Source organism: Mauremys reevesii, linkage group 3 (genome assembly GCF_016161935.1).
Source record: "Mauremys reevesii isolate NIE-2019 linkage group 3, ASM1616193v1, whole genome shotgun sequence".
Lineage (NCBI taxonomy): Eukaryota > Metazoa > Chordata > Testudines > Geoemydidae > Mauremys > Mauremys reevesii.
The window spans coordinates 103,744,978-103,770,533 of NC_052625.1; the positions used below are offsets into that span (position 1 = coordinate 103,744,978).

At 43.4% G+C, this 25,556-nt stretch overlaps 1 protein-coding gene across 9 annotated transcripts in view; it reads right to left on the reverse strand.

Annotated features, from left to right (window-relative positions):
* AIG1 (androgen induced 1) overlaps positions 1–25,556 on the reverse strand; it is a 197,610-nt gene that overhangs the window by 117,944 nt on the left and 54,110 nt on the right. For 6 of the 9 annotated variants that reach the window (XM_039530648.1, XM_039530651.1, XM_039530652.1 and 3 more), the window contains exons 2-3: positions 17,556–17,711; positions 565–666 (exon numbers count right to left, since the gene is read on the reverse strand). In XM_039530648.1, coding sequence (XP_039386582.1) covers positions 565–666; positions 17,556–17,711 — 258 coding nt within the window. Of the gene's footprint in view, positions 1–564; positions 667–1,254; positions 1,353–17,555; positions 17,712–25,556 lie in introns of all 9 variants that reach the window. The other 3 variants (XR_005596263.1, XR_005596262.1, XR_005596264.1) reach the window with 1 other exon arrangement.

The following is a 25,556-nucleotide window of genomic DNA, read 5'->3' on the forward strand; positions in this document are numbered from 1 at the left end:
TTTAAAAACCACACACATGTCCGCTAACGTAGGTTCTGCTACACAGTTTTGGCATACTTAGGTAGCTAGCACTTTTGTTTGTTTTTTAACCATACATAAGGGTGCCTATGGCCCACGGAAATTAATTTAATTTCTTGAACAAGCTTCTCTCACTTTCCAGCATTTTTGTTAAAACAGGTTTCATCACAAATTACAGTGATATAATCATACTGATTCCTTCAATAGGCCTAATAATCATACGCTTTGACCAGTAAGGGCAACATTCTCAGCTAGTAGAAATCTGCATAGTGCCATAAACTATGCTGACTTATACCAGTTCTGGCCTCCCGGTTCACTGACTTCTGTGTGGAGGTTCCAGGCAGATGCAGGAGTCCATTCTGAGAGTAGAATAAGGGACTAAAGTATGTACAGATTTTATATTTGCTCAACTTTCTTCCTTATCATGTGCTCTTTCATCAGAATTTTACAGACATTAATACAAGACATGCATGAACGATTACATGGTGAAACCAGTCTCGTAACAGCTTTGGTTACACAAGAAAGTGCATGTGTTACTATACTCACCATTCCATGATTCAGCCAAGATGGTATAAAATTATCAAGAAGTTTTGGGTAAACAACTTCTCTGTCATAAATATAGAGGCTCCAAAACATTGTCACAACAAACTGAGGAGGGAAAGAAAAGACAATTTAAAAAATGCTTATGGTCAATTATCTGATTTCACTGCCCTTTTTCATTTTAGTTATCCATATCTCTACATCTACCTAAAGATCTACAGACAGACAGACATCATTGCTCATAAACCTAGTCTTCCTTTTTATCAGTGTGGTCTAGAGTATTCTTTACATTCTCAAAAGTTATGATTTTTCTTTTCTGTTTTTGACATTTAGACTGGAAAAATAACTTTTAGTTACATACTTGGGGCCAAGTTACAATTGAGTACTATATTTTAGTAGTAGATGTGGTATATTAATAATGTTTTACCGCTAACAGCACAGAAAACAATGTGAAATCTCACAATATACAGCATATATCAACATAAGGCGTATTAAGGCTCTGTCCATATGGGGTGAAATTCACCCTTGAATAGAAGGCCACCACTTCTTATGTCCCAATTTGGCAACCAAATACATTAACCAAAAAATAAATCTAACTCTTGAAGCGTTATTCACAGAATTTATGCACAGAGGTCCAAAAAACAAAACAAAACAAAAAACAAAACCAAAAAAAAAGGTTTCCAACATCCTACTCACTTGTCCATATGAAACTCATCTTGGCTCCTGTCAAAGAGACAACTTACTAGAAGCCCAAAGAGTGAGCATTCATTCTCCCCTCTCTCTCTCTCTCTAACCTGAGGATGGAAGAACGAGTTTGAATAAAATAAACCTTTAGCTAAAGCTTGCACAAAACCTTTTAACTTCTTTTGAAGTTCAAAAAAGCTGAGAACTTCTTTCCATAACATTTTTTATTTTGACCCACCTCTGCATTTTCTCTTTCTGTCCATGACTATGGAAGTAGAAATACTGAAAGGCTTTTCTCATAATATTTTTATCCTAACCAAAAGCATTAGGAATTAGGAGTCTGGAACTGCTAAATTTTTTGAGGTTTGCCCACCATTAATTTTGCTCCATTTTCTTTTTCTACTATTTAACAGCGCTGCCCCTGATTCAGACTGTTCTGAACATGTCACTGTTTTCATTGTTGGCTCACACCACAAAAGTAGGTTATGCTTTCATCGAAACTTTGTCTATATTATGAACCTCTTAAGGTCTCCTCTCTTTTAAAATTTATATTGTCCCTTCCTGAAAATGCAGTCTATCTAAAATAAAGTAAAAATGATATAGAAATATTAGTGTTAGCTTAACTTAATAAAACCCTGAATGTTGGAAAGAAAACATAACACTAAATTCTTTGTACATACACTATTTTCTTTTTAATTTGAGTTCAGTTCAAACTATGTTCACAGTCCTGTAGGGATAAAAGGGCTATCACTTGCTACAGAAAAAACTGACAACAGGTCCAGGAATCTTTCACTGGTAAGTTTCAGGAGAGATTAGAGGATCTCCGTGCAGAAGAGATTAGACCAAATTTAGCCCTACAGCAAGCAGGTGCAGCTCTCACTGAATTCAATGGGAATGTGTCCAATTGTGCTGGGTGAGAAATGGTTTTGGGGGAATAAAGAGTGGGAACAAGGAATGTGGGGTTTGTGGGGTTTCAAGATCAGCAAATTATCAGTGGATGTGGATGGGATGAGCATAATTCACTTCATATGCTTCTAGCTTTGGGAAGTTAGAATGTAGGTTACAGATTACCAGTGGCACCTTGTCCTAACCACAGATATGTACGCTTAAAGAAGACAGACATTTGGATGATCTAGACTGGTAAACTGTTCCTTCACTGCACATACAATACATAATTCCTTAGTTTCCAACACACTTTCCCATCTGTTATGATGGCTTTCGGTGCTCAAAATAATTTTGGACCCTTCAACTTGTGCGTAGATGCCAGAAAAAAAATAGGTTATAATGGACAGCTTGCAAAATACTGAAAGTGTAAAGTGCTCTTCAAGAAGTCTCTCCTGTGCACCAGTATTGGCACTGGCATCACAGAGCTTTTTACACACCTACTGACACTTAACTGCCAAAATATGAACAGTTGAACAATAGGAAATAAGGCAAAGTTTCCCAATTCTTTTGACTTCCTTGAAGTCATGTTATATTGCAGTGGGTCACAGAGAATATATTAAGAACAACTGGGATATCAAAACATATGTAGCATGAAAACCAGGCTCAAAAGCACTCTGTATGGAGAAAATCCTACATCAAGCAGTGGCATCAAGGGTAAAGCTGACATATATTAGAATGAATCCAGCTAAACTGGCAAACACTTGGGTCTGGTATTTTTTCATGGGGCAAAGTAAAATGATAGGAAAATGAGGTAAAGGTAAGAAAAGGAGGAACCATCTGTTTCTTAACCAAAGTCAGCCAATGGATGGAATTAGATCAACATAGCTGGTTGCAACCATCTGGAGCTACAGACGGTAAATGCTGCTTAGCAAAGCACCACTACAGGCAGACATAAGGAAAGACACAAAAAATAAAACATTACAGTTCTAACATAAACCAACACAGAGAAGGACATTCAGACTCAGGGCTGCCACACTGACATAAGTCTCTTTAATTGGAGGAATACTTCTCACATTGGTTGGTCAATGTCTCTAAGTGGTTGACCCCAACTTTTTTTTTGTATGAATTAATATGGACAACAGAAAAATCTCATTTCTAGGACATTTTACGTAGCTTCCTAGCCACCCTTGTGTCTTGCTTTGATTAATAAGCAATTGTTTGATAGTTCTAAATAGGTTCAAAATTCTCTTCAATATCAGAGAGTGTTTATATCAGTATTAGTGTAATTTAATTTGGGCTACACTCAGCTAGGTTTCATATGGCTGTTCAGTGAGGGGGAAGGGGAAATGAGCTCCCCATTTACATGTATTGCAACCCTTGCCCAACTGGGGCAGCACAGGTAGTGATACTGAGTCACTTCTCCCTGATCTCCCCCTAAGGAACAATTCACTGGAATGGGGAAAGGAGGGACAGGGAGCAGGTGGAGCCATGGCTCGCCCCTGCTTATATACTGGCCAGCACAGTGGGCTGGCCACGCATGTGGGGCGGGAGAGTTTGAGGCATAGCAGTTTGTATGCTCCCTTGTATAGCTGAGGCAGAATGGCACAAACCTCAGAAACCTCCTTCACTTTCCCTGCTGGCATGGGACCCCTGGCATGGGACCCCAGTAGGCAAAGAGCCATTGGAACTTGCTTCTACACCTCCCTCCTTGCAGCCCCTTGCACAGGGAGTATCTCAGGAGCCAGGAGGGGCAGGATGGGAGTGGGAAGAAGCAATGTCTAGAGCACCATGCACTTCAGCAATCCTCAGCTTCCATGTTATTCCTAGGATACCAAGGCCAACTGGTGTAGCAAAGAGCCAGGCAGCTATAATCAGCTCCCTGGGATACTCTCTCCCTTTCCCCAACTCCGCTGCACAAAGCAGATGCTAACGTTGCAGAGAATCTGCCTCTATGAGGGTGTCACTGTCACAGTTCAGAGCAATTGCACCTGTATTCCCTCTCTGTGGGCCAGCAAGGTCACCCGTACTCTAGGCTTCCGGTTCCTCTGCCACCACCTCTCTTGGACAGAGACCCAAGTATCTCTTCCTCCTGACCAGTTTTTTTTTTCTTCAGACTGCACAGTTTCCTACCTACACTGAGTTCCCCAGCGATTCAGACTGCCTAAGCAGGCCTACTTTGCTTTCCCTCAGAGGTTATAAACAGTATAATTCCCTGAAGCTGTAAGTTATCACAGAGTCCTTTCTAAACAAATACATTTAGGCTGTGGCTACACTTGCATTTCAAAGCGCTGCCGCGGCAGCGCTTTGAAGCGCTAAGTGTAGTCAAAACTCTCCCAGCGCTGTCCGTACTCCACCTCCCTGTGGGGAATAACGGACAGCGCTGGGAGCCCGGCTCCCAGCGCTGGGGCTTTGACTACACTGGCGCTTTGTAGCGCCGCAATTTGCAGCGCTGCAGAGGGTGTGTTTTCACACCCTGCTGCAGCGCTGCAAATTTGTAAGTGTAGCCAAGCCCTTATTCTTAAAGCAAGAGCATTACAGAAAAAACATATTTAAAACAATCAGAGAACCTAAACACATGCTAATGAGCTTACCAGATCACCCCCAACTCAAACAAGGGTTCTGGCAGGTGATCAGCCCTTCAAATCCCACCAAGGGGTTTTTCTGTGGTTACAAGTTCATAACAGCTATTAGCTCTGACATCCCCATGAATCTTAGAGTCCCTCCTTTATGCAACTCAGGGCGCTGATCTTCAGATTCTGGTAACAGGTAATCAGCAGACAATGGGTTTCCCCATAGGTAGGGTGACCAGATGTCCCATGTTTAAAGGGACAGTCCCGTTTTTGGGGACTTTTTCTTATATAGGCGCCTATTACCCCTCACCCCATCTGTTTTTTTCACAGTTGCTATCTGGTAACCCTACCCTACCCCATCAAATGATTGGGTCTGGAGGTGGGATTTTACTTCCTTCCAAGTATTTCCTAGGAAATCCACTCAGCTTTGTTTGTCGCAAAGGTTCCTTCTTGTCTGACACATTGTTTAAAATGGGCCTTTGAAGCTCCACACATTGGTCACATCTCTCCCCCGCCCCCCCAAGTGAAGTTACATATAATCGCACAATGATATGTACATTTTGCATTTTTAATACAATGGACTGCAAAGCTACTTACGCTTAATTCAGTAAGACTTCTTAGGGATATTGCAGGAAATTGCCATATCTGTCACAGTCACATGGCTGCATTTTAGCCTGTGCTCCTGTTTTGCTCCTTTACCTGGCTTGGCTGGGAGGGCTCTGAGGTGTGAGCAGTCAGGCATGTGTCCTTTGAATCACTGCTTGCTGGCAACAGTTCTCTGCGTTGGCTTGTGGTTTTGAGGGCACTGCCCCTTTGCCACGGCCCCTCCTGGCGGTCGCGGCAACGTTGCGACGCCGATGCGCGCCAGACAGCGCCGGGTGGCTTGCGCGGGGCGGCGACTCTCGGCGACTCGTCGTGCAACGCACGGTGCGCGGCCAAGAAGTGGGAGAAGCAGCTGGGAGCTGGCGGGGCGTGGGCGGGTGAACAGGGGGGCAGGGGATAAGATAAGGTAGTTCCAGTTAGTGAACTGTTTTGGTGCTGTACCTGCAGTGGACCTGGGGGGGAATGGTATAGGGCCAGGCAGGGGCAGGTGTACAGGCTTGAAGCAGAAGTGTACATAATACCCTTTTGAAAAAGTGGAATTAATTTAGTGTTTGAAAAAGATGATACAGTAAACTAAAACTACAGAATACAGTAGAATAAAGGGGGTCAGTACCCAGGAAAGAGATCCCTCATCAGGGCCACGATTTGAAAGACTCTGGGATTTTGCTGTTTTGTCGTGAATTTCAGTTTGGAATATTGTGCCAATTGTTTAAATAGTTTATGTATGCACAGGTGAGTATGTTAGATTTGCAAGAGTGTAATTGTTTCTCAATTGTTGCTTTTGTTACCCGAACTCGTTTCACTTCCCCAGAGTTTGTTTACCCTCCAGTATGACCCCCCTTCGGCTCCGAGACCCGGTCACCCTATAACCACCAGGTGCCCAGACCCCTCAGCTCAGGTTTCAGCAGTGGTTCTTTCCCCCTTTCCTTTATCCGTTGATTACTGAGACTGGAGCACCTCTCAGGAAGGGCACCGGGCCACTATGGACTATACTGCTCGTTTATTGCAGTTGCAGTGGACAGGCTACGCAGGTGGGCAGGAGGCAGATATCCTCAAGGGCCAGCAGCGTTTTTAGGGCATTTTTTGGAGATGGTTTCCTTGGCCTTGACTGGATGCCTGATGATGATTACTGCCTGATCTGGGGAGATTTGAAGATGAGAGGAGGATTTGGAATTTTGGGCTGTTTTGGTTTTGATTTGAGCAAGCACTTTTGGGACCAGATAGGAGAGAAGGAAAAAGAAAAGAAGGTAAGTAGAGAAAAGGAGATTGAAACAGCACAGAAGCACATGGGCAGGACAGGAAGGAGTGGTGGCAGAAGAAGGTGGTGGAAGAGAGGGGAAGAGGAGGGAAGGAGTGGGTGTGGGGAAAGGAGTGGGGCAGGATGGGGAGTGGAGAGGACAGGAAGGTGGGAGTGAGGACACTGGAGAAAAATGATGGAGAGAGAGGGTGAAGGCAGAAGGACAGGAGAAGGGGACTATCTGCCCCTGGAACCGGGAGGAAAACTAACCTGGAAAAAAAAATAAGGAAGAGGGGTAGCAATGAACTGCAGCTGAGAACTGCTGGAAATCAGACTGCTGTAAATTCCAGCCCTCAACTGCCCGTGTGTGGGATTCCCTCACTGCTCACAGCGCTCCAATGTGTGTCTCATGTCAGCAAAGGCAGATCAGACAGCAGTGTACAGAACTCGACCTCTCTCCCACAAGCTGGTTTACCTCCCACCTCCCCCAGCGCCTGATCTGGGCTGCGCTCCTAGGTGCCACCCTCAGACCACCAAGATGAAATCCACCCTCACCTCACCCCCCAAGATGCCCCCAGAATGCCTGGATAATGACTCTTGCAGTTGAGCCCTCAGCTTGCAGTTGAGCCAGAGTGGAGCCAGTGGACTCCAGGGTTTTCCTCCCATCCAGGATGGGCTCCAGAAGAGGGGCACAAGGGGACCCCCCATTAAGGTTAAGCACTGCCCAGTCAAGAGGGAGGGCATGGGGTGCGGATCAGGAGGCCAGAGAAGGGCTGCAGCCAGAAAGGGATCAGTTAAGTCAGGGCAGGTACTTCAGAGTCGCAGGTACCAGGAGGCCAGAGAAGGGCCTCCTGGATCCCCAATGGCACCTTCTCGGCTGCCCCATGGCCAGAGGCAGCTGGTCCAGGACCTGAGGCAGTTATGCTGCACCCAATGACTCTGCACCCCTTGTTCCAAACCCTATAGTTGGTTGGCATCTATAGGAGGGCAGTACACCCTCCCTATGCCCCTATACACTGTTTCTGGTCGACACACAATCTCCGGTCGACTTCTCATTCCAGGGAAGAAAGACGCTGAAGCGGGTTAACGAAGACTGGACTGTGTTAGCTTTGCTTTACTAAGTTAGCCCAAGTTTAGAACTCCCCTCTGCTGGACTGTGGGGACCTGAGGGGAGGACAACTCTGGTCTGCCTCCTTCTCCTGGGCAGCTCCCCCTGACCTAATGGGAGCTGTGGATTAACCTGTGCCTGTGCTCCACCTTGAGCCTCCACTCTTGTTGGACTTCAGAGGACCCGGGTAGCTCAGAGCAAGGCTCAAATTGCCCTCTCAAAGTGGGTACTCAGAAGACACAAGTTAGAGCAAGACAAACAAATAACAGCTCAGAAGTTTTCAAAGCAATGGAAGGAAGCAATTTGTCAAATTTCGTAGGCAATTAGAGGAGGGCAGGCTTTCAGGCTGAATGTTTGGGAGGCATGGGATCAAATAGCCTGGGGTGGGAATGAGCCCTTGTATCAGTGTGTGGAAATGTGGATCACCCTCATAAGCCATGGATCTCAGAGCTGACAAAAAGATTTAAAGTGTTAAAGAAGTGTTAAAGAGAAGCTCCAGAAGCTGTCCAGCACTCAGTCTGCCAGACATTTTCTAAGCCATGAAAACTGTATTGCATGAAGAAGAAGGAGTTGCAACTCAATTAAAGAAAGGAAGAGCCCAGAGCCTGGGCTGTCCTGTGGCATACTAAACAAAACTGCCAGCTTGCGTGGTGAAGCCTAGAAAAACTGCAGGCAGACTTGTCAACTGCTAGTGCTTGCCAGAAGGTGAGACTGTGACTGAGCCCTGCCCCTGTGTGTGTGTAAGCCTCTGTGGAACTGAAGACCCTGCCTGACACTCTCTCTGGTCTCTGGCTCCAGGGGGGCTCAGTACTCTCATACCAGGCCCCTGCAGACCTGAACCTCCTCAACCCAGCCACTATATTTACCCAGAACACAGAGAGCAGGAACATGAGCACAGAACCACCATGTTACCAGTACTCCTCCCAGCCAGACTCAGCATTCCACTCTCAATGCTCATGTTGGCATGCAGAACTCTCTCAGACAATGAGGAATGCTTACCAATGGTTACAGCTCAGGGGTCCCCACAGAAGCAGCGGACACAGATTCTCCGGGTCCCTCAGAGGTAGCAGGTTCTGCTGGCTTGGCTCGGCACAAAGGTGCCCAACAAATCATGGCCGGTAGCAGACAGTAGCGGGAGCAGACTGCGGGCTAAGCTGGACAGGCTGGAGGAGGGGCTGCCACTCTGGACATGAATCAGTGCCCCCCAGCCAGCTCCATGCCCTGAAGAAAGCTCGTGAAGAAACTCTCTGGAAAGCTCCTAGGATGACTCCCTTGGCTCCACTCCACAGAAGGAAAGAAATCCTCTCCTAAAAAAAGCCCTATCGGCACTAACTACCCCAGAAAGGCTCTAGACCACACTACGCTGAGGCTCACCCAGCTTATGAAGCTCTATTTTCTAGTTTCTACTGTATTTTCTAACCTCTGGATTAAGACCCCGGGCTTAGTCTGTGGCTGAGTGTTTAGTCTGCCAACAACCAGGGTGTCCAGTGCCACCAACCACAACCCAGCTCCAGGAGTGCCCAGCCAGGCCAGGATTGGTGTGGCACCTGAGCTTCAATTTCCCCACCCCCAAGGGTTTCAGTCACTCCTTGATTGGGGTGGATGGATTAAGCGGATGGTGCATCCAGACAACACCCGAAACAACACTACTGCCAGAACAGCTCTCAAGTTTGTTTGGGTCACCTTCACCCCAGTGGATGGATCTGACAATGGGACACACTAATGACCTTGGAAGTCATTTCACGGGATTTCCATCCCAGTGGTTCATGTTCTACAAATCACTCACTCCAACCACTCCATGCAAGCCACAGGCCAGTGGGTGCTAATCAGAGGCTCTCTTCTCATCTCTCCAAGGTCTGCCTCTCTCTGGCCTGCTGCCTCTTCGGTGGCCTGATGCTTTGCCCTTGTTTTTTTGCCTCCGAAAGGCTCTCTCAGAGAGGCAGGGTGGAGGCCTTATTGGGGAATGGGGGTGCTAGGGATGGGGAGGTAGTTCTGCTAGGGAGTTCTAGGTGAGGAGGGAGTTTCTGTCTCTTCAGTCTGCTCTTCTCTCTCTGCTCTCTGTCTCTCTCTTCTCTGTTCTCTCTGATTTGCAGCCTCTCTCCCGCTGGGCCTGTCCCCTCCTGCTGCCTGCTCCCCACCCTCTGGTGACTCTCCGTTTGAGAAGGGAGGGACCTCTAGCCCTCTCACCACACAAGGGACCTCACACACCGTCCTGCTGATCACCAGCAGGAAAGCAAGATCCACTACTCCAGAAACTACTCAGCTCTGTCTCTGCTGACAGGTCCAGGCTGGTGGACGACGGTGGACGTCTGCTGAAGGGAAGAAGACTCTTGATCTGGGACTTAAGTTGTTATTAAGGGCCTGCTGAGGCCCCTGGGTGACCCCTGTGACCCCTTGGGACACACTTCCCACACTCCTGTGTTACAGCTGGCTGTTGTTTGTGTTTATTTTCCAGGGCCAGCCTAGCCTGTGGGCTTGGTTCTTTTGTTTTTAATCTGCTTAGTAGTAGTAGTAGTGTATTTGTTTTTGTTTAGGTGTAATAATTTTGGGCCTTCACTTGGCCCAGGGATTAGGCCTCCAGGTTACTTCCTTGCCTAGGAATTTTACTCGTTATGGAACACTTCTCTTGACTCCGTTCCTCCCCCCAGGCACATGCGGGATGGAGATAGAGTCAAATAAGACAGGAGAACCATGAAGAACACCTGAGATTCCAAGAGTTTAATCTAGTTTCTCTCTCCTCTCTAAACTGCTACCTTTGTCCCTCCCCCCCCTTCCTAGGTCCTATGTACTCCCTCAGCCCCAGCTCAGCCTCCCCTCACCCATGTTTGTTTTGTTTTTCAGTATATGAGAACACTCAGCCAAAGGTTTGTTGAGTAGGTATTCAGGAGTTGGTGGGTGGTGGTGGCACAGTGTGGTGCCAGGGGTGGGAAAATGACAGTGCCATGAGTGCTGGCTTAGCTCCTGTGGCCTCTGCTCCTCTGTGTGTGCTTGGCTTGGTGTGTTGTGTTCAAGCATCTTTTTGATCTCAAATCTCAAATTTTTTTTTTTTTTTCCCTGGTGTGTCTGTGTGGGAGCGGGAGGCACTCACAGCGAGAATCACTGTTTGTGCTGGCCTCAGGCCTTGTGCCGGCAACACTCCTTAAGCTTCCTGCTAACTTGAGTCTGCCACTTTTATTTTTGTGCAACAGTAAGAGATTACTTGTGGAGAAAGGAGCTGCACCACATGAGTAAGAATGGCAAAATCATGGCCTATGTTAATTCCTTCTCTCCCCTTCTGCAGACAATACCACTTGGATAGTCAGTAGAAAGTTAAACAGCACATAAAATCCACAAGAAGGACCCTTCTTTGCTACTCATTGTATTCTATGTACACTCTAGACAAGGGGGCACTTCAGTTTTTCAAGTGGGCCTTGGGTTCTCTTTGAGGAGTAACTGATTTGTAATATGCAACTCAATATCACTAAACAATACACAGCAGCAGCAAAAGTGTTACTAAGGCCCAAGAAACAATTTCCTTCTTCCACTTCAGAAAAAAACATTAATCAATTTCCCCCTCAGCTTTAAAGCTTCAGAAAGTAACACAGAAAGAACACAAAATACTACTGAGGGGGAAATTTTGAAGCATGAATCAGGAAACTTATTTTTCCTTTTGAGTCACCAAGGGCATTAGTAAAACAAAAGAAATTGAAGCAAAGACAAACTGACAGAGGGAGGCCAAAACTGTGTAATTTGCTGTTTATGTGCACATAACCAAAAAAACTACCATACAAATGAATAATACACAATAGAATTTTTTTTTACTGTATATTTTTGATTCTGAATAACCTGTACAATTAAGTTTCACTCATTTCCTGGGTGATTTCTAGGGAAAACTGGATGCTTTATCTGTTCTGCATGGACAAAAAGACTCTCTGGTGCTTTTTGCAAGAATAAAGATTTTCTCCTGTAACCTTGGGCAAAATTTCTTCTCCACACATTGTTGTGCAGTTTGATGTAACCTTTCTGGCTACCTCTCCGAGGTGGCTGTCGTAAAGTGGTGCTATATATGTGTATGGTTTGTGAGGATCTTTGGGATCCTTCTGGACAAAAGGCACTATATAAATGTGAAATTTCATTATGGCAATCCCCAGCTGATGTAAACTAGCATAGCACTGACTTCCATGGAGCTACACCTATTTACATCAGTTAACACTCAACCCAAACGCATTTGATAAAGGCCTATCAAGAAAGTCATGACGGGCAGGAACTGAGGAATTGGGAAGTCAGTGGGCCAGCCACCTCCTGTTCGCCCCCTCATGGCCCAGGGTCACGATACAGGCAGCCTACCTCAGTTTCTCCTCTTGGACAGTTCAAATAAAACTTCACTTCAGGCATTTTCTTGGTCCTAAATACCCCTCCTTGGAGTTTGGGTTTATACATTGCAATAAAACACAAAATCTCAAATAAAGTCCATTTATAAATCCACATAACACAAGGTTTTTCTTACTCCTCCTAGGCCTTCCTGCCTGAGGCCTTTGCAATCTCTCCCCTGCTTGGACTGGATCTTTGCCAGATGTCCTTGCCTGGGGCAAAGCCCTTGTGTCAGGGTTTTCCCTGTAGGAGCCTTTCCTCATTCTCTGCAAATGCTGTCATAGCTTTTTGAGCTTTCCCCCTTCACTGCAGCCTCCCACTGCTTTTTACAGGGAACTTCCTGATCCAACCCAGGTGTGTCTCTTTAGTAATCCAGGTCAGCCAGCCCCAGACCCTCCAGCCAATAAGGGGTAAGCCATCCTGTTACAGGAAGGAATTTCCTACACAGGATAGAACTGCACAATTAGAGTTTTAAGTTTACATCTGGAGCATTTGGCATTGGCCACTCCTGATGGCAAAATATCAGACTAGGACATTGGTCTGTTCCAGTGTGGCAATTCCTGTCATTTATAGGCTCGGAGGGTGGGGGGTGGGTGGGTTAGATGGGGACATCTGGCAAATAACTGCAGTAATTTTCTTAGAGACTTAGAAGACAGGGGAAGAGGATTTAAAACATCCGGAAGACCTACAGATCTCTTCCATGCATGGCTACTAGTTAGGTTTGAATGACTACTAGTTAGGTTTGTGCAGGAGTGATCTTTTCAGTGTTCCTCCAGCAAATACTCAACAGGTCAGTTGTGTGTATGGCTAAAATAATTTTTTTTTTAAAAAAAGCCTACTATAGCATACCCAAAGATAAATGATCAACCTTTGAAAGTTTGCTTACAATTATTGAAATGAGAAGGACTAGGGAAAAGGATATTTTTATATACACAGGAAGAGGCTGAGCTCTTGAAAATACAAAAGCACAATTTTAATCATCTATAAATGCCTATTCACCTCCTTCTTCTACTACATGAATTACAAGAAACACAATGATATTGCCATGTACAGTTTACATAAAACACTGAATTAGCCATAAAAACTTGGCAGACTTTGCGATCTGTGACAAACAAACAGAAAACAAGAGGGATAAACTAAAAACATTGGTACAGACTCTACCACACTTATGCCCTTTGAGATACATTCATATTCTCACTAAGGCTACTTCATACTGCTCTAGCAGTGTAATTTACTGCCTCTTTATACTGCTAGGTTGGTGAAAAATGAATTTAGCATAAACAGGAATGAGGTCTTTTGAGCAATACTTTAGTGTGCAAACAGTACCATTAATTTAATGGATCAGGTTCCTATACGCTTATTCACATTGAATAGTACCATAAGGTACCACTTAACTGGAGTAAAGGTATCAGAATGTTGTCCAATGGGACTATTCATGGAATAAACTGCTACTCACCATGAGTAAGAACGGCAAAATTGGGCCATTATTTTCTGGTTTCATTAAATAAAAACAGAAAATCCATCACTAAAAGTCCTTTTAAAAAGGACAACAAGGTAGTCAGTGGTGGTTATTGGTTCCATCTAACAAGCTCGTTTGTATATATATTTTTTTGTGATGCTCCTAAAACAGCTCCTGTTTCATTTGAGCAGCTGGAGAAATAAAGAACATAATACAAAAGAGGGAAGGTTTTGCATATCTTCTGGCCATTGTTTCCATTGCTGCTGTTGTTGTGTTTTACTTGGGGGGGGGGGGGGAAGAGGTTGTTTTTGTTTTTTGTAGGGAGGGAGGAGGATGCTGACCAGGCTACCCAGATGGCTCAACTGTGATACTTATTTATGAAGAGGCACTATAAATAAAAAGCTGTGTTTTGTTAGGGTTTTTTCCATTGTTTGACCTGGGAGTGAAAAGCTGCTTTCTCGTCTATTTTTCAGAACAATCCATTTTGAAGACTTTAGAAAGCTGGAAACGGAGAGCCAATTATTTAGAATAATTCTCAGAACTGCAGTTATTGCACTTAAAAACTTTCTAATTCTACCTTGAATAACTTTACCCCAATATATGAATTATTCCATATAAAGAGCACAGAATAATGCAAAAATATTTATGTAACATTAATTTAGATGTGTAAGGCAACTGATAAGTTTTTAAGCATGACCACTCTGGTTTCAATCAGAAACCTAATTAGCATTTTATTCACATCTGTTTAATTTTCTATTTTGGGATTCCCACATGCCTCTAATGTAAACCACTGAGAAGCCCTGTAGAGAGTTGTTTGGGCGCTTGTCAAGGAAACCTGCTTTCCAACACTGCTTTCTGTAAGGAGGAAGCTGTTGAGAGAATAGGGGAATTTAGGGAATTTTATTTTTTCTCTACAGACACTCTGTTGTATAATAATTTCTCTACAGCCTCTGACATATAAAGACCTCACTGCATATTTTCTTTTATATATATATATATATATATATATATATATATATAGGCAGAACAATACTGGCATTAGACCTACGCTACTTGTGGGCACACCCTTAGTCACACTGCATAGTATCTTATTCTACAAGTAGCCCCACTCAAGTGAATGTCCCAGAATCTGTCTCTATATTTTACCATCCCTCTCCCTACTGGTTAACACCACAGTGAGTGGTAACTGGTGAACAGGAGAAAGAGTCGGGTTTTAGGAGGGACCCTGGATTGGTGAGGGACCAGACATTCAGAAAAGTAAAGTCTGAGTCTGGCTGCTGAGGCCACTGTTACATTCAGAGGCTCTACTGTTTGTCTCCCAGCAGCCAGGAGAGAAAGGAACAAAATCTTTTTAGTCTTTCTTTATACAAAATTAAGAGCAAAAAATGCTGCAAAGACATTTTGTTCCCTATCTGGAGGTCAACTTTAGGGGGAAAAAAAAAAGAGAGAAAGAGAGAGAGAGAGAGAGACTATTTTTACAATATACTTAGCTAGTTATTTTCTTGTTTTCCTTTGACAATACACAAAATTTGTGTGTGTTTTAACCCTTAGGAAACTAGCTAGTTCCCATGTGTAAAGTGTATCTCCTAGGAACTGGTTAATTTAGAAAATGCTCATTTGTACATCTCATTTAGAGAGTGCTTACAATACTTGCTAGCTCCTCTTTTACAGATGGCAAAACAAGTAACTCCTGAAAGAAAAAAATAGATATAACTCAGAATGTTTAGAAACTGCTGCTATTGCCAACAGAAGTTGTAGCTAATGTCTTCACAGGAGGTCTCAAATGGTCTTAAAAAGTATCAGGGCTGGGAGATGAGAGGAGGTACTGAAGTAGTACACAAAAGCCAGCAGAGTTTTAAAACAGAGGAGAGAGAAACACAGTATCACAAGTGGCATTGTGGATACTGAATAGCTGGCGAGAGAGCCAGAAAAAGCAGGAGAATGTGTCTCTTGATGTGTGTAAAAGCTTATACTGTGGGTTTTTTTCCCAAAAAGAATCACTTAAAAACTTAAAAATAATGTTGTGCTGTTCTTAAGGGGCTCTCTCTTTTCTAGTAACAACCGTAGGAAAAGCATCTGTTATCAGTCACAGTCACAACTACTACATAACTCCCAATCTTCCTCAAAATATAATTGTAAAAAAATATTTTGCAAGCCTATTTATTTCCAGATTTTTTTAAAAAAATACATTAATTATTATTGTGTGTTTCTTATGTGATAGAAGAAAAATTGCAGCTAGTTAACCCAGTATAAATAGCAGCAGTTACCCTTAGCAGTGGCTAGTAAGTAAAGTAATTTAAGGCTACCAACTGGGTATTTTGGGAAGGGAACACCTGCACAATGCTGTACACGTGTTTTATATTTTATAACCTTGCACAGGCATTGCGTATTTCTTCATGGACTGGACTCTAAAATATCACACCAAGGATTTTAACAATGCCTGCTGAAGTATAAAAAAATTGATATTTTAAATTACAGCATTAACTGTAAAGTTACAATAGATGCCTAGTTGTTATACACAGTGTCAACAATGAGACCTCATACAGTTAGCTAGAAGATCCATCAATACAAGGAGAAGAGTGGTTCACAAGGTTGCAATTAGAACTGGCAAACTTTCATAATGAAACAAAAAATGAGGCATAGTTTCCAGTTTCATTACAGCCTGTGTTTATTATAAGATTTACAAACCTTTTGCGAACCTGATCCAAGTTTTGGACAAACCTGGGCCAAATTGTAGTTTTGGGTGGAAAGCACTGGCAATCTGAGTTTTGTCATGCTTAAAGTGCCCAGTCCTGCTCCACTGTAGTCAATGGCAAAAGACCCATTGATTTCAGTGCAGTAGAAGAGCAGTTTTACTCTGAAAAGTACTCATAAACGCCTTCTTACTCTGCTCCCTCTTAGGAACTTGTGCACCTTAATGACAAAAACATGTTTTTACTCCTCTTAGCTCTGAACAGCCAACAGGGCTAACAGGGAAAGCGCTAGATTCTATCATCTTTTGCATCATCAACAGAATTGCTTAGCAAACTCCAGTCAGTTACACTTGTACAAATCCATGGAGGGCAGAACTTCTATCACTGATGATGATATGTGATATAGAAAGAATCCAGCTCGACTCCCAACAGTCTACATGCCAACCCACCTCATATTTGCAAAGGCTTACAGAATCAAGATCCTAATGCAGGGGTGGGCAAACTTTTTGGCCTGAGGGCCGCATTGGGGAATAAAAATTGTATGGTGGGCCATGAATGCTCACAAAATTGGGGTTGGGGTGTGTGTGTGGGGGGGTGCTGGCTCTGGGGTAGAGCTGGGGATGAGGAGTTTGAGGTGTAGGAGGGTGCTCTGGGCTGGGACCGAGGGGTTTGGAGGGTGGGAGGGGGAATCAGGGCTGGAGCAGGGGTGCGGGAAGGGGTGCAGGTTCCAGCTGGGGGTGCGGGCTCTGGGGTGAGGCTGTGGATGAGAGGTTTGGGGTACAGGAGGGGGCTCCATGCTGGGATCGAGGGATTTGGAGAGCAGGAGGGGGATCAGGGCTGGGGCAGGGGTGCAGGGAGGGGCTCAGGGGTGCAGGCTCCAAGTGGCACTTACCTCAAGAAGCTCCCAGAAGCAGTGGCATGTCCCCTCTCCGGTTCCTATGTGCAGAGAGGCCCCCGGCCCTCAGAGCAGGGCCATGTGGCTGCTCCCAGGAGCCACGTGGTGCGGCCCCTGACCCTGCGCCCCAGAGCGAGGCCATGCTGCAGCTTCCAGGAGCTGCGTGGTGTGCCCCCCAGACCCCGCTCCCCAGCAGGAGCTGGCAGGCCAGTTTAAAACAGCTCGCGGGCCATAGTTTGCCCACCCCGTCCTAATGTGTTAGTACATTTTATTTATATCATGAATCCAGATGCCTCAATGGTGGATTATTTTTTTTAAATGAAATGAAAAAGTAACTGAAAGTTCTCTTCAGGATAACTAAAGTGTGACAAAAGTGTGCTCCCATTTTCCCCTTTTTTCATAGACATTTATCCTTTTTGCTAAGAATGTCAATTTTTACTGTCAGGAAACAATGAACAAGTTAAATGATGCACCTGCGTGGAAGTGAAATTAACTGCTTAGCACCATACTTACAACTCCAACGGGAAAGGCTAAAACAGCCATCATCCAGTCACGGAGGGAAATGAGCTTTTTTAACTGTCTTTCTTGTTCTTGGCTGTCACTTCCTTTGGTGAGAAGACTGGAGAGATCAGTCAATACACAGATCCCAAAAAAGACAGCCTGGATAACCTGCATGGAAATAAAATCCAATCTTAAAGACTATAGATACACAAATCATCAGATTCAATAGAGATACAGATAAAGACTCTGATTCAGCCAAGCACTTCAGTGCGTTCTTAAAGTTAAGTGCATGTTTTTAAGTGTTTCACTGAATCAGACCCTAGAGATGGAGCATAGTGCTGGACAGGCAGCAAGGAAGTCCTCAAGTCAAATCTCAGCTCCGACAGCAACTCGTGTCACTTTGGGAAAGTCACTTAACCTCTCAATGTTACCAGTCCATAAAATGTGGATGATAGTATTTACTCAACAGGAGATTCCAATATGAGGATTATTAGTTCATGTTTATACAGTGTTATGTAAGAGCTAAGCATTATTATATTCAATGGGAAAAAATTACTTAGGCCCAGATCCTGCAAAGTATAATTAAATATGTGCACAAGTCTTGGCAGAATAGGGACCTTAGAAAACCCTATAAGGATGATAGTGGATATGAACTTGCAATATGGAAGAAAAAAAAACCAAAAACAAAAAAACAAGTGAGACAACAATATATTTCTGGACTCTATGATACCAGACAGAGGGAATTCAGAAAAATACAACATAAATGATTAAATGGTTGGAGGGACTGATTTACAAGTAAGGGGTCTGTTAGGATTCAACAAGAAATCAACCCCAAGAATCCTTCCCTCCATTTTTTCTCCACCTGGCTATCTTACCTGAGCTGTTTGGTGATGATGTTGCAGAAGACCAGAAGCTCAATTTTTTCACTACTGGCTGTAAATTAGCAAACAGGCCTTCAAATGCCCACTGAGCATCCTGTATCATCACCACACTAAAGGAACAGCTTGTGTTCTTGCTGCTGCCACAGCTCCCTCTCCACATACTGTAGATGCACATATTTTTCTTAAAAACTAGTGTAGAACATAGATCAAGCAACATTCCAAAACATGAACTGATGATGTTAGGAATTTTTTAAGAAGTTCTTTGGGGAAACTCTCCACTTCTATTTAAAACTCAAAAAAACCCTAAACATTTTGATTCTAAAAATAAGATTTTGGGTCCCCGAAACTCCACGGTGCTAATGCATTTTTTCCAATTTGCTTCTTTTAAACCAGCATTTAATCAAAAATAATCCCCTCACCAATCAGATGGCCTACTTATACAGAAAGATTATAAGCGCTAAAAGTGTTTTACCTTGGCCAAATGATGACCAAAGAGATAGGCTAACCATCTACAATTTACTCAAGGGTATAAGTATCAAAGAAGGAAAAGGTCCCATTAACGGAGGTCTAGAGAAGTATAACTACAAATAACTAGATGAATCTGAGCATAAGAAAATTTAGGCCAAGTGACAGGAAATATTTCCTAACAGTGAAATCTATTAGACCATGGAATAGTCTCCCAGAGGAAGTGGTGGAAGCCTTATTGCTTGAGTCATTCAAAGTTAGATTGGACAAAACATTCAAGAATATACTGTAGGGACCAATATTGCACTGGCAGGGTTTGGATGAGTGACCTAATAGGTTGTTTGCAAATCTAACTATGACTTCCTGAAATGAGATCTAGCTAAAGTAACATAGCCACACTTTCGAAGGGAACTGAAATTGTACATTTCCTAATCAATCATAAACTGAGCTGCTTCTTTAAGTTATTCTGCTATGAGGACAAAGTTACATGAGGGAAATGTAATGCTATTATAGTGTATAGTGATGAATTTGTGAAAATACTGAAAGGAAGGAAGCTATCCATAGGTTGCAAAGTTGTGGTATGAGGGATAATGTATAACAAACAACAATGAAAACTACAGAAAAACGTAAGTGGGGAGGGAAAATATATTTCCTGACAGAGAGTTACTGAACAGAGCCAGGAATAAGTACTTTAGAGTTTAGGGAGGAAACTTCCCTAGCTCCCCCATACAAACAACAAACTTCCCTAGCTCCCCACATAGCTATAGCTACTCACTTTCTTCCCTACATACAATGCATAAGAAGTGCTATATTGACAACTGCCCTCTTGTCCAACATTGGGGATTGAACTGGGGACCTCCAGAGCTGAAAACATGAGTCTCTACAGCATGAATTAGCGTGTCAATCTCTGTACGTGGGGAATATAACCAATTAATATCCTCTGGGATCAGGCACAGGAGGTGCATGACACATACGGACCAGTGGGTTACGCTATGAAACAAGTTTTAAGGGCCTATGCTCCCTTCAGTGTAAATTCTCTATAGTAGTTTAGAAGTTACAAATACATAACAAAGGAGGCCATGATATTTCTTCCTAATCAATGTCCACTGAAATACCTTGATGTTATCACAGATTAAAGAAGACATTTTCAGAACAGAAGCCAGCTTTCAAAAACCTGGCCATAATGCTAAGTGGAGCAGCCACAAAACAGTAAAGGAAGAATATGTTTTATTTTTCTGGAGATTCAAGCAATAAATTGTGAGAATCCACCAGAAACATCCCTCTTAATCTAAATATTGCTATGACACATGGCCAGAAAGGGTTAAACAACCTGCAAAATAAATAACCCTCAAAAAACAGGTGCGGAAATAATGTTTGTGTTTTTGTGTATTTACATATGTATGAGTAGGGTCAACAATTTAATCAACAGTCCCTGTCTATTCTGTATTCTGATAATTCAGAGGTCAAAAGAACATCCTATCATTTAAATGAATTGTAAACACGGGATATCTCTGTATTCATCTCTCTTTGAAATGTATAGCAAATAATCTGTGAATGGTGGAGGAACAAGCAAATTGCCCTATGTTAATTTGTGTAACTAATTACTGGTGATGTTTAGAAAGCAAACGTCTATTGTTTAACCAGGACTGTGTGGTCAAGTGGATGCTAGAACACTGTATAAAAAGACCCTTGGGTCCTGATCCTGTTCATCTCAGATCTGCTTAGGATTCATCAGAGGAAGTTTGAGGCGCAAGACTGAGGTCCCAGTTCTGCTGATATGCCCTGAATATGCTATTTGGACATTGGACTATAACCTATGAACTATAACTGAAAGAACTCTTTGCAATTACAAAGCTCACCATCTATGCTATGAATCTGAACCTCAATTAATTGAACTCATGTCTGTATGTATATTGATCTTTTAACCATATTCTCTCTCTTTTTTATATATATAAATTTTAGTTTAGTTAATAAGAATTGGCTGTAAGATCTGAAACATTCATTAACCTGGGAGGTAATGTGTCCAATCCTTTGGGACTGGTAAAACTTTTTCTTTTATATGATGAAATAAGATTTTCAGAAATCATCATATTTGACTTAGGTACCTGGATGGAGGCCTGAGGCTGAATCACTTTAAGGGAACTGTGCTGTTTGGACTTCTGAGTAACCAGTGAGGTAATAAAGACGCTGTTTTATGCCAGCTTGATAAATCTTACTGGAATATTCACTAGCTTTATGGGGATTGTCTGCCCCATTCTTTGCAGTTCATGCTAATTGAGTGAGCACAGCTGGCTCCCCACTAGGATCCCGGTCACAATTGCAAAATGCAGGCAAACTTTTTTTTTTTTTTAAATTTGCAAGTCTGGGTCTCATCCATGTAGAAAGAGATACTGGTAGTCTATGAACAAAGTTTGAAGTGAGCACAGATTTACAAAAAGAAATAAATACAGGTCCATTATGTAGAACAATCATGCAGTAGTAATCAAGAAACAAAACCAAGGAACTGAAATAATGAATGAAATCACCTTTCTACATTCCAGAAATGGCCCTGGTTGTGCATAAAATTAACACACCTTTTCATGTAATACTACCTCCCAGTTAACTTACAGGTAAGTTTCCAGTGCAAAAGGCGGCGAATGTATTCATGAGGGATTCATAATTATGTGGCTATAGTTCACTGTTCTGAGAATATAGTTCATATCTCCAAACTTTTAGGCATTCCATCAGCAATTCCCAGATATTGTCAGTATCTGAACAAGTTGTCCCTTGAAGGCAGCCTTATATGAATTTGTAATTTCTCTCTCTTCTGAGACAAGCAGCCCAAAACACCACCACCAAATTTTAGCTCTACCAGCACGCAAAAACAAAAATTGCTGGTATCTATCAGTCCACATAAATTACACTTTTTATAGCTTGCCAAATCCATGGTCTGATTTTTCTTTGGGAAAAGAAAAACACAGTATGATTTATTACCTCAGATTATCTGTTACACTCCTTGTCACCTTCTAGCACTGTTGTTTTTATTCTTTCAGGCTTTTGACATGATGGATCAGTAAAATAATCTGGTGTTGTGAACATATATTATGCTTGAGCAGTTAGCATGGTAGTGTGATTTAAGACACATTGAAGTAATTTAGGTCAGACTATTTGTCTGTTTGGCTCCTGTAAGTGTGATTGATTGGAATCAGTGTATTGGGACCATACTTGTTTTAGCATCTATAGATACACATGGGAATGTGAACTATAACAGCAAAACCCTCCAAAGTTCAAATATCCTGAGCACGTTCAAGTTAGTCATGGGTAATGAAGTGGTTTTGACATCAGGCTGCTCTGTGTTTACAGAAGGCAGCCTAGGATGGCAATTGTTTGCTAGGGCTGTTACCACTCTTGGCTAACTCAAGCTATTGATCCTTCTTCTCCATAGCTACTGACTCCTCCACTATTTCCCGTGTCCACATGATTGTTCCATCTCTGTCCCTTTGATGACTTGAGGAGCAAACAAACTGGGGAATGCATGCTTGAGTGCTATATTGCAGGATCGTACTGAGACTACTAGAACCATGAACTACAGCACAGACAAATACATGGTTTTCTTGGACAATAAATATATGAAATTAAATAAAACTTAAAAAGAAAGAAAATGATGATGAAAATGTAAGCATGAACTCACAAAATTTTATTTAAATATATGTCAATCAACAGTTCACTAGTACTAACTTTTTCAGGAGAAAGGCCTTCTTGAACTGCCATACATGTAGGTATGAGCCTATATTTCCTCTTTCAGTGTTTGCCCTAAAAGGGCCATATTGATTGAGTTGCTTTTTCCACAACAAGGCCATTGGTTGGTGTTCGGTCGCCATGTTGATGGCATTGGTCATGCCAAAGCCCTTAACAGGGAGGACGGCATGAAGGTTGCCATTTTCCTCCCATTTGTCATCATCTTGGATGACAACTTGGGCATTGACCTTTGATGTTGGTTTTTTCAATTTTCAAACAAAAGAAGAATACCACTCAACATATAATTAAGTAAACTTATAGGGATTCAAAAATTTACAAAAAAATTGGAAATTACTTGGAGTCACCTTCCTCTAACTTGCAAGGAATGGGGAAGAAGCCTTGTTAATTAAGAGCCAGAGATGGAAGAGCAGCAGCATTCTAGTTAATCTGCTGAGTAGTTAATGTTGCGCTGTTAAAGCAGAGCCCATTTGGGGAGGGGGCCAATGCTCCTCCACACAGCTTGGCGGTCCCAAGAGGTGTTTTGGATTATTTATTATTTTTTATTTGTTTTCAGTAGGTCCCACACTGTGGCAGGTGCTTTTACAACACAAAACAGTGTGATGTCTTGGGTCTCGAACCCAGGTCTGGCGGGGGAAGGGGGGAGGAGCTATCCCCCATACAGCTGCCGCATCTTGCCCTCCATCCAATGCCTACTGAAACCCAGTGGGCTGAGAAGCTACTAGGACTATATCCCCAGCCAAGGCACCACCCACATGAGCTCTGATTGGAGGATCACCTGGCTCCACTGATAGGTCCAACTACGTATTTATGCCAGGAGGTGACACAGGAAGTTTGTCTGAGCAACAAGGGGGTTTCTTGCTGTGTCTGAATTGGATCCTGCTTGTGCCTGTCCCCCTGAATCCAACCCTGTTCCTGATTCCTGCTCTGCTCCTACCTCACCCCTGCCTTTGTTACTGTTCCCACCATGTCTTGCTCTGTGCTTGCCTCTCCTCCAATCCTCAGTTACCAGTCCTGGCTCTGACCCGGGCCTTCGACTTCTGACCCTGACTTGATCCTGGGCTCTGGCTTTTGGCATCTGACATCAGCTTTGATTCCTGGCTCTAACTCTGGCTTGATGCCTGGCTCTGGTAACTGTAGTTGACTCTGCTGCTGACCCTTGGCTTCGTTTCCCAACCTGGATGCCTGCTCTGCCCACTAGACCTGACTGCTGCTCTACTAGGGCATACCACCTACACTTGATCCATAACACACAGTACCTTCCCTTAAAAGATTTTGTGTGTGTGTGTGAGAGAGAGAGCGCGAGCGAGCGCACGCAAAGGAGACCTAAATGCCAAACCCATTTCTTTGTTTTAGAGTTTTTGTTGGAATGCTCAGAGACACCTCAATGCAAACACACACACACACACACACACATTCCTATTTATTTAAATCCCAACAATAACTTTGAATTTATTTTTGCCTGTAGAGCTGGTAGAGAGAGATATATATTGTTTATTTTTTATGGAAGGTGCACAAATGCCACAGTGATGGTCAGCCTTATAAAAATCTGGAACCCTGTCACTACCCTTATCCTATCCAGTGATTCCTCTCCTAGTCTATACACTGTAATGCACAAGTTTGGACAACGCTCCCATAATAAGAATGTGACACACAGGATGCAGAAAAAGAGACTCAACTTTATTTCCTGGATTTAGTCACATCACATGAGTCAGAGTGATAAGACAGTAATAATTCCACATTACTTGACACGGGTCACCATCCACTGGCTCCTTTCACCCTCTTCCTCCACCTTTTGCACAACTGTGCCAATCTGGCTCACTGAAATCTAATGGGGTTCCCTCACGGTAATTGAGAGCACGATTTTAAACCAATGAGACTACACAGAATCTGGCACGCAGTGCTCATGAATGAGAAGGAAAGAACCCAGACTGACACTCAGGCTTTGATTTTTCAAGGTATTGAGGGTGTTGCTCCACTCTGTGTTGCAAGGGCTACATGGCTTAGAAAGCTAAGTCCTTTCAAAAATTATTTAGACACATAGGAGCTTAAGTCTCATCGAAAGTCAGTGGAACTTGGGCTCCTAAGTGCCTAAATCACTTCTGAAAATGGGACTTTGCCATCTAAGTTACATAGGCTTCTCTCTCTTTAACCATGAGGCTATAGAGTCATCTCATGCTCTGTGCTGCCTCCCTCTCCCTGGTTCTCTGTCTTAAAGAGTCACTTGGGCCAGAGAGAGACAGAGTACAAGCATGAGAATTACTCAAATGGCTCTATAGCACCTGATGCTCAGAGCACTCACCCAGGATGTGGGAAACACCAGGTCCTATCCAGTCTCCCTGCCCTAATTATTCTTTTGTTATTTATCGTGAATGCAACAACATCAACAGGAAAGATTGAGGGAGCCTCACATGAGATTATCCCATAGCCCACTGGTTAGACCACTCTTTGGAGAGGTGGCAGACTGCAGTTCAAATCTCTTCGCACCCTCACATGGGGCAGGCAGTTGAACCGAGGGTCTCCCAAACCCAGGTAGATTAGCCCTAACTACAAGGGTAAAAACTCTGAGGGAAGTCCTTCTCCTCCTCCTGCTCCCCCAACTGTTGTGTGTGAACTCACCCGAGGGGCCAATCTGGTAAATGGCTTCCGAGCACACCTATTGGATCAGGCCCTGCTTGAGCCTTAGGTAGCCAAATGCCTGTCTTCCCCAGGTTGTGAACTGCTCTGTGGCTTAGGCAGGAGATAGGCGTCCAGACACTTAAAATGAGGCAGCAATGCACATGTCCAGGGCAGAAACACAGGCGCTAAGGAAACTTTTACTGCAAAAACTTAGGTGCCAAGTGAGTTTCGGTGCCTACAGGATTTGGTGGGGGATGCTGGGGTTGTGCATTGCAGTGTTGCTGAAACCAGGATCCAAATGCTTAAAATAAGG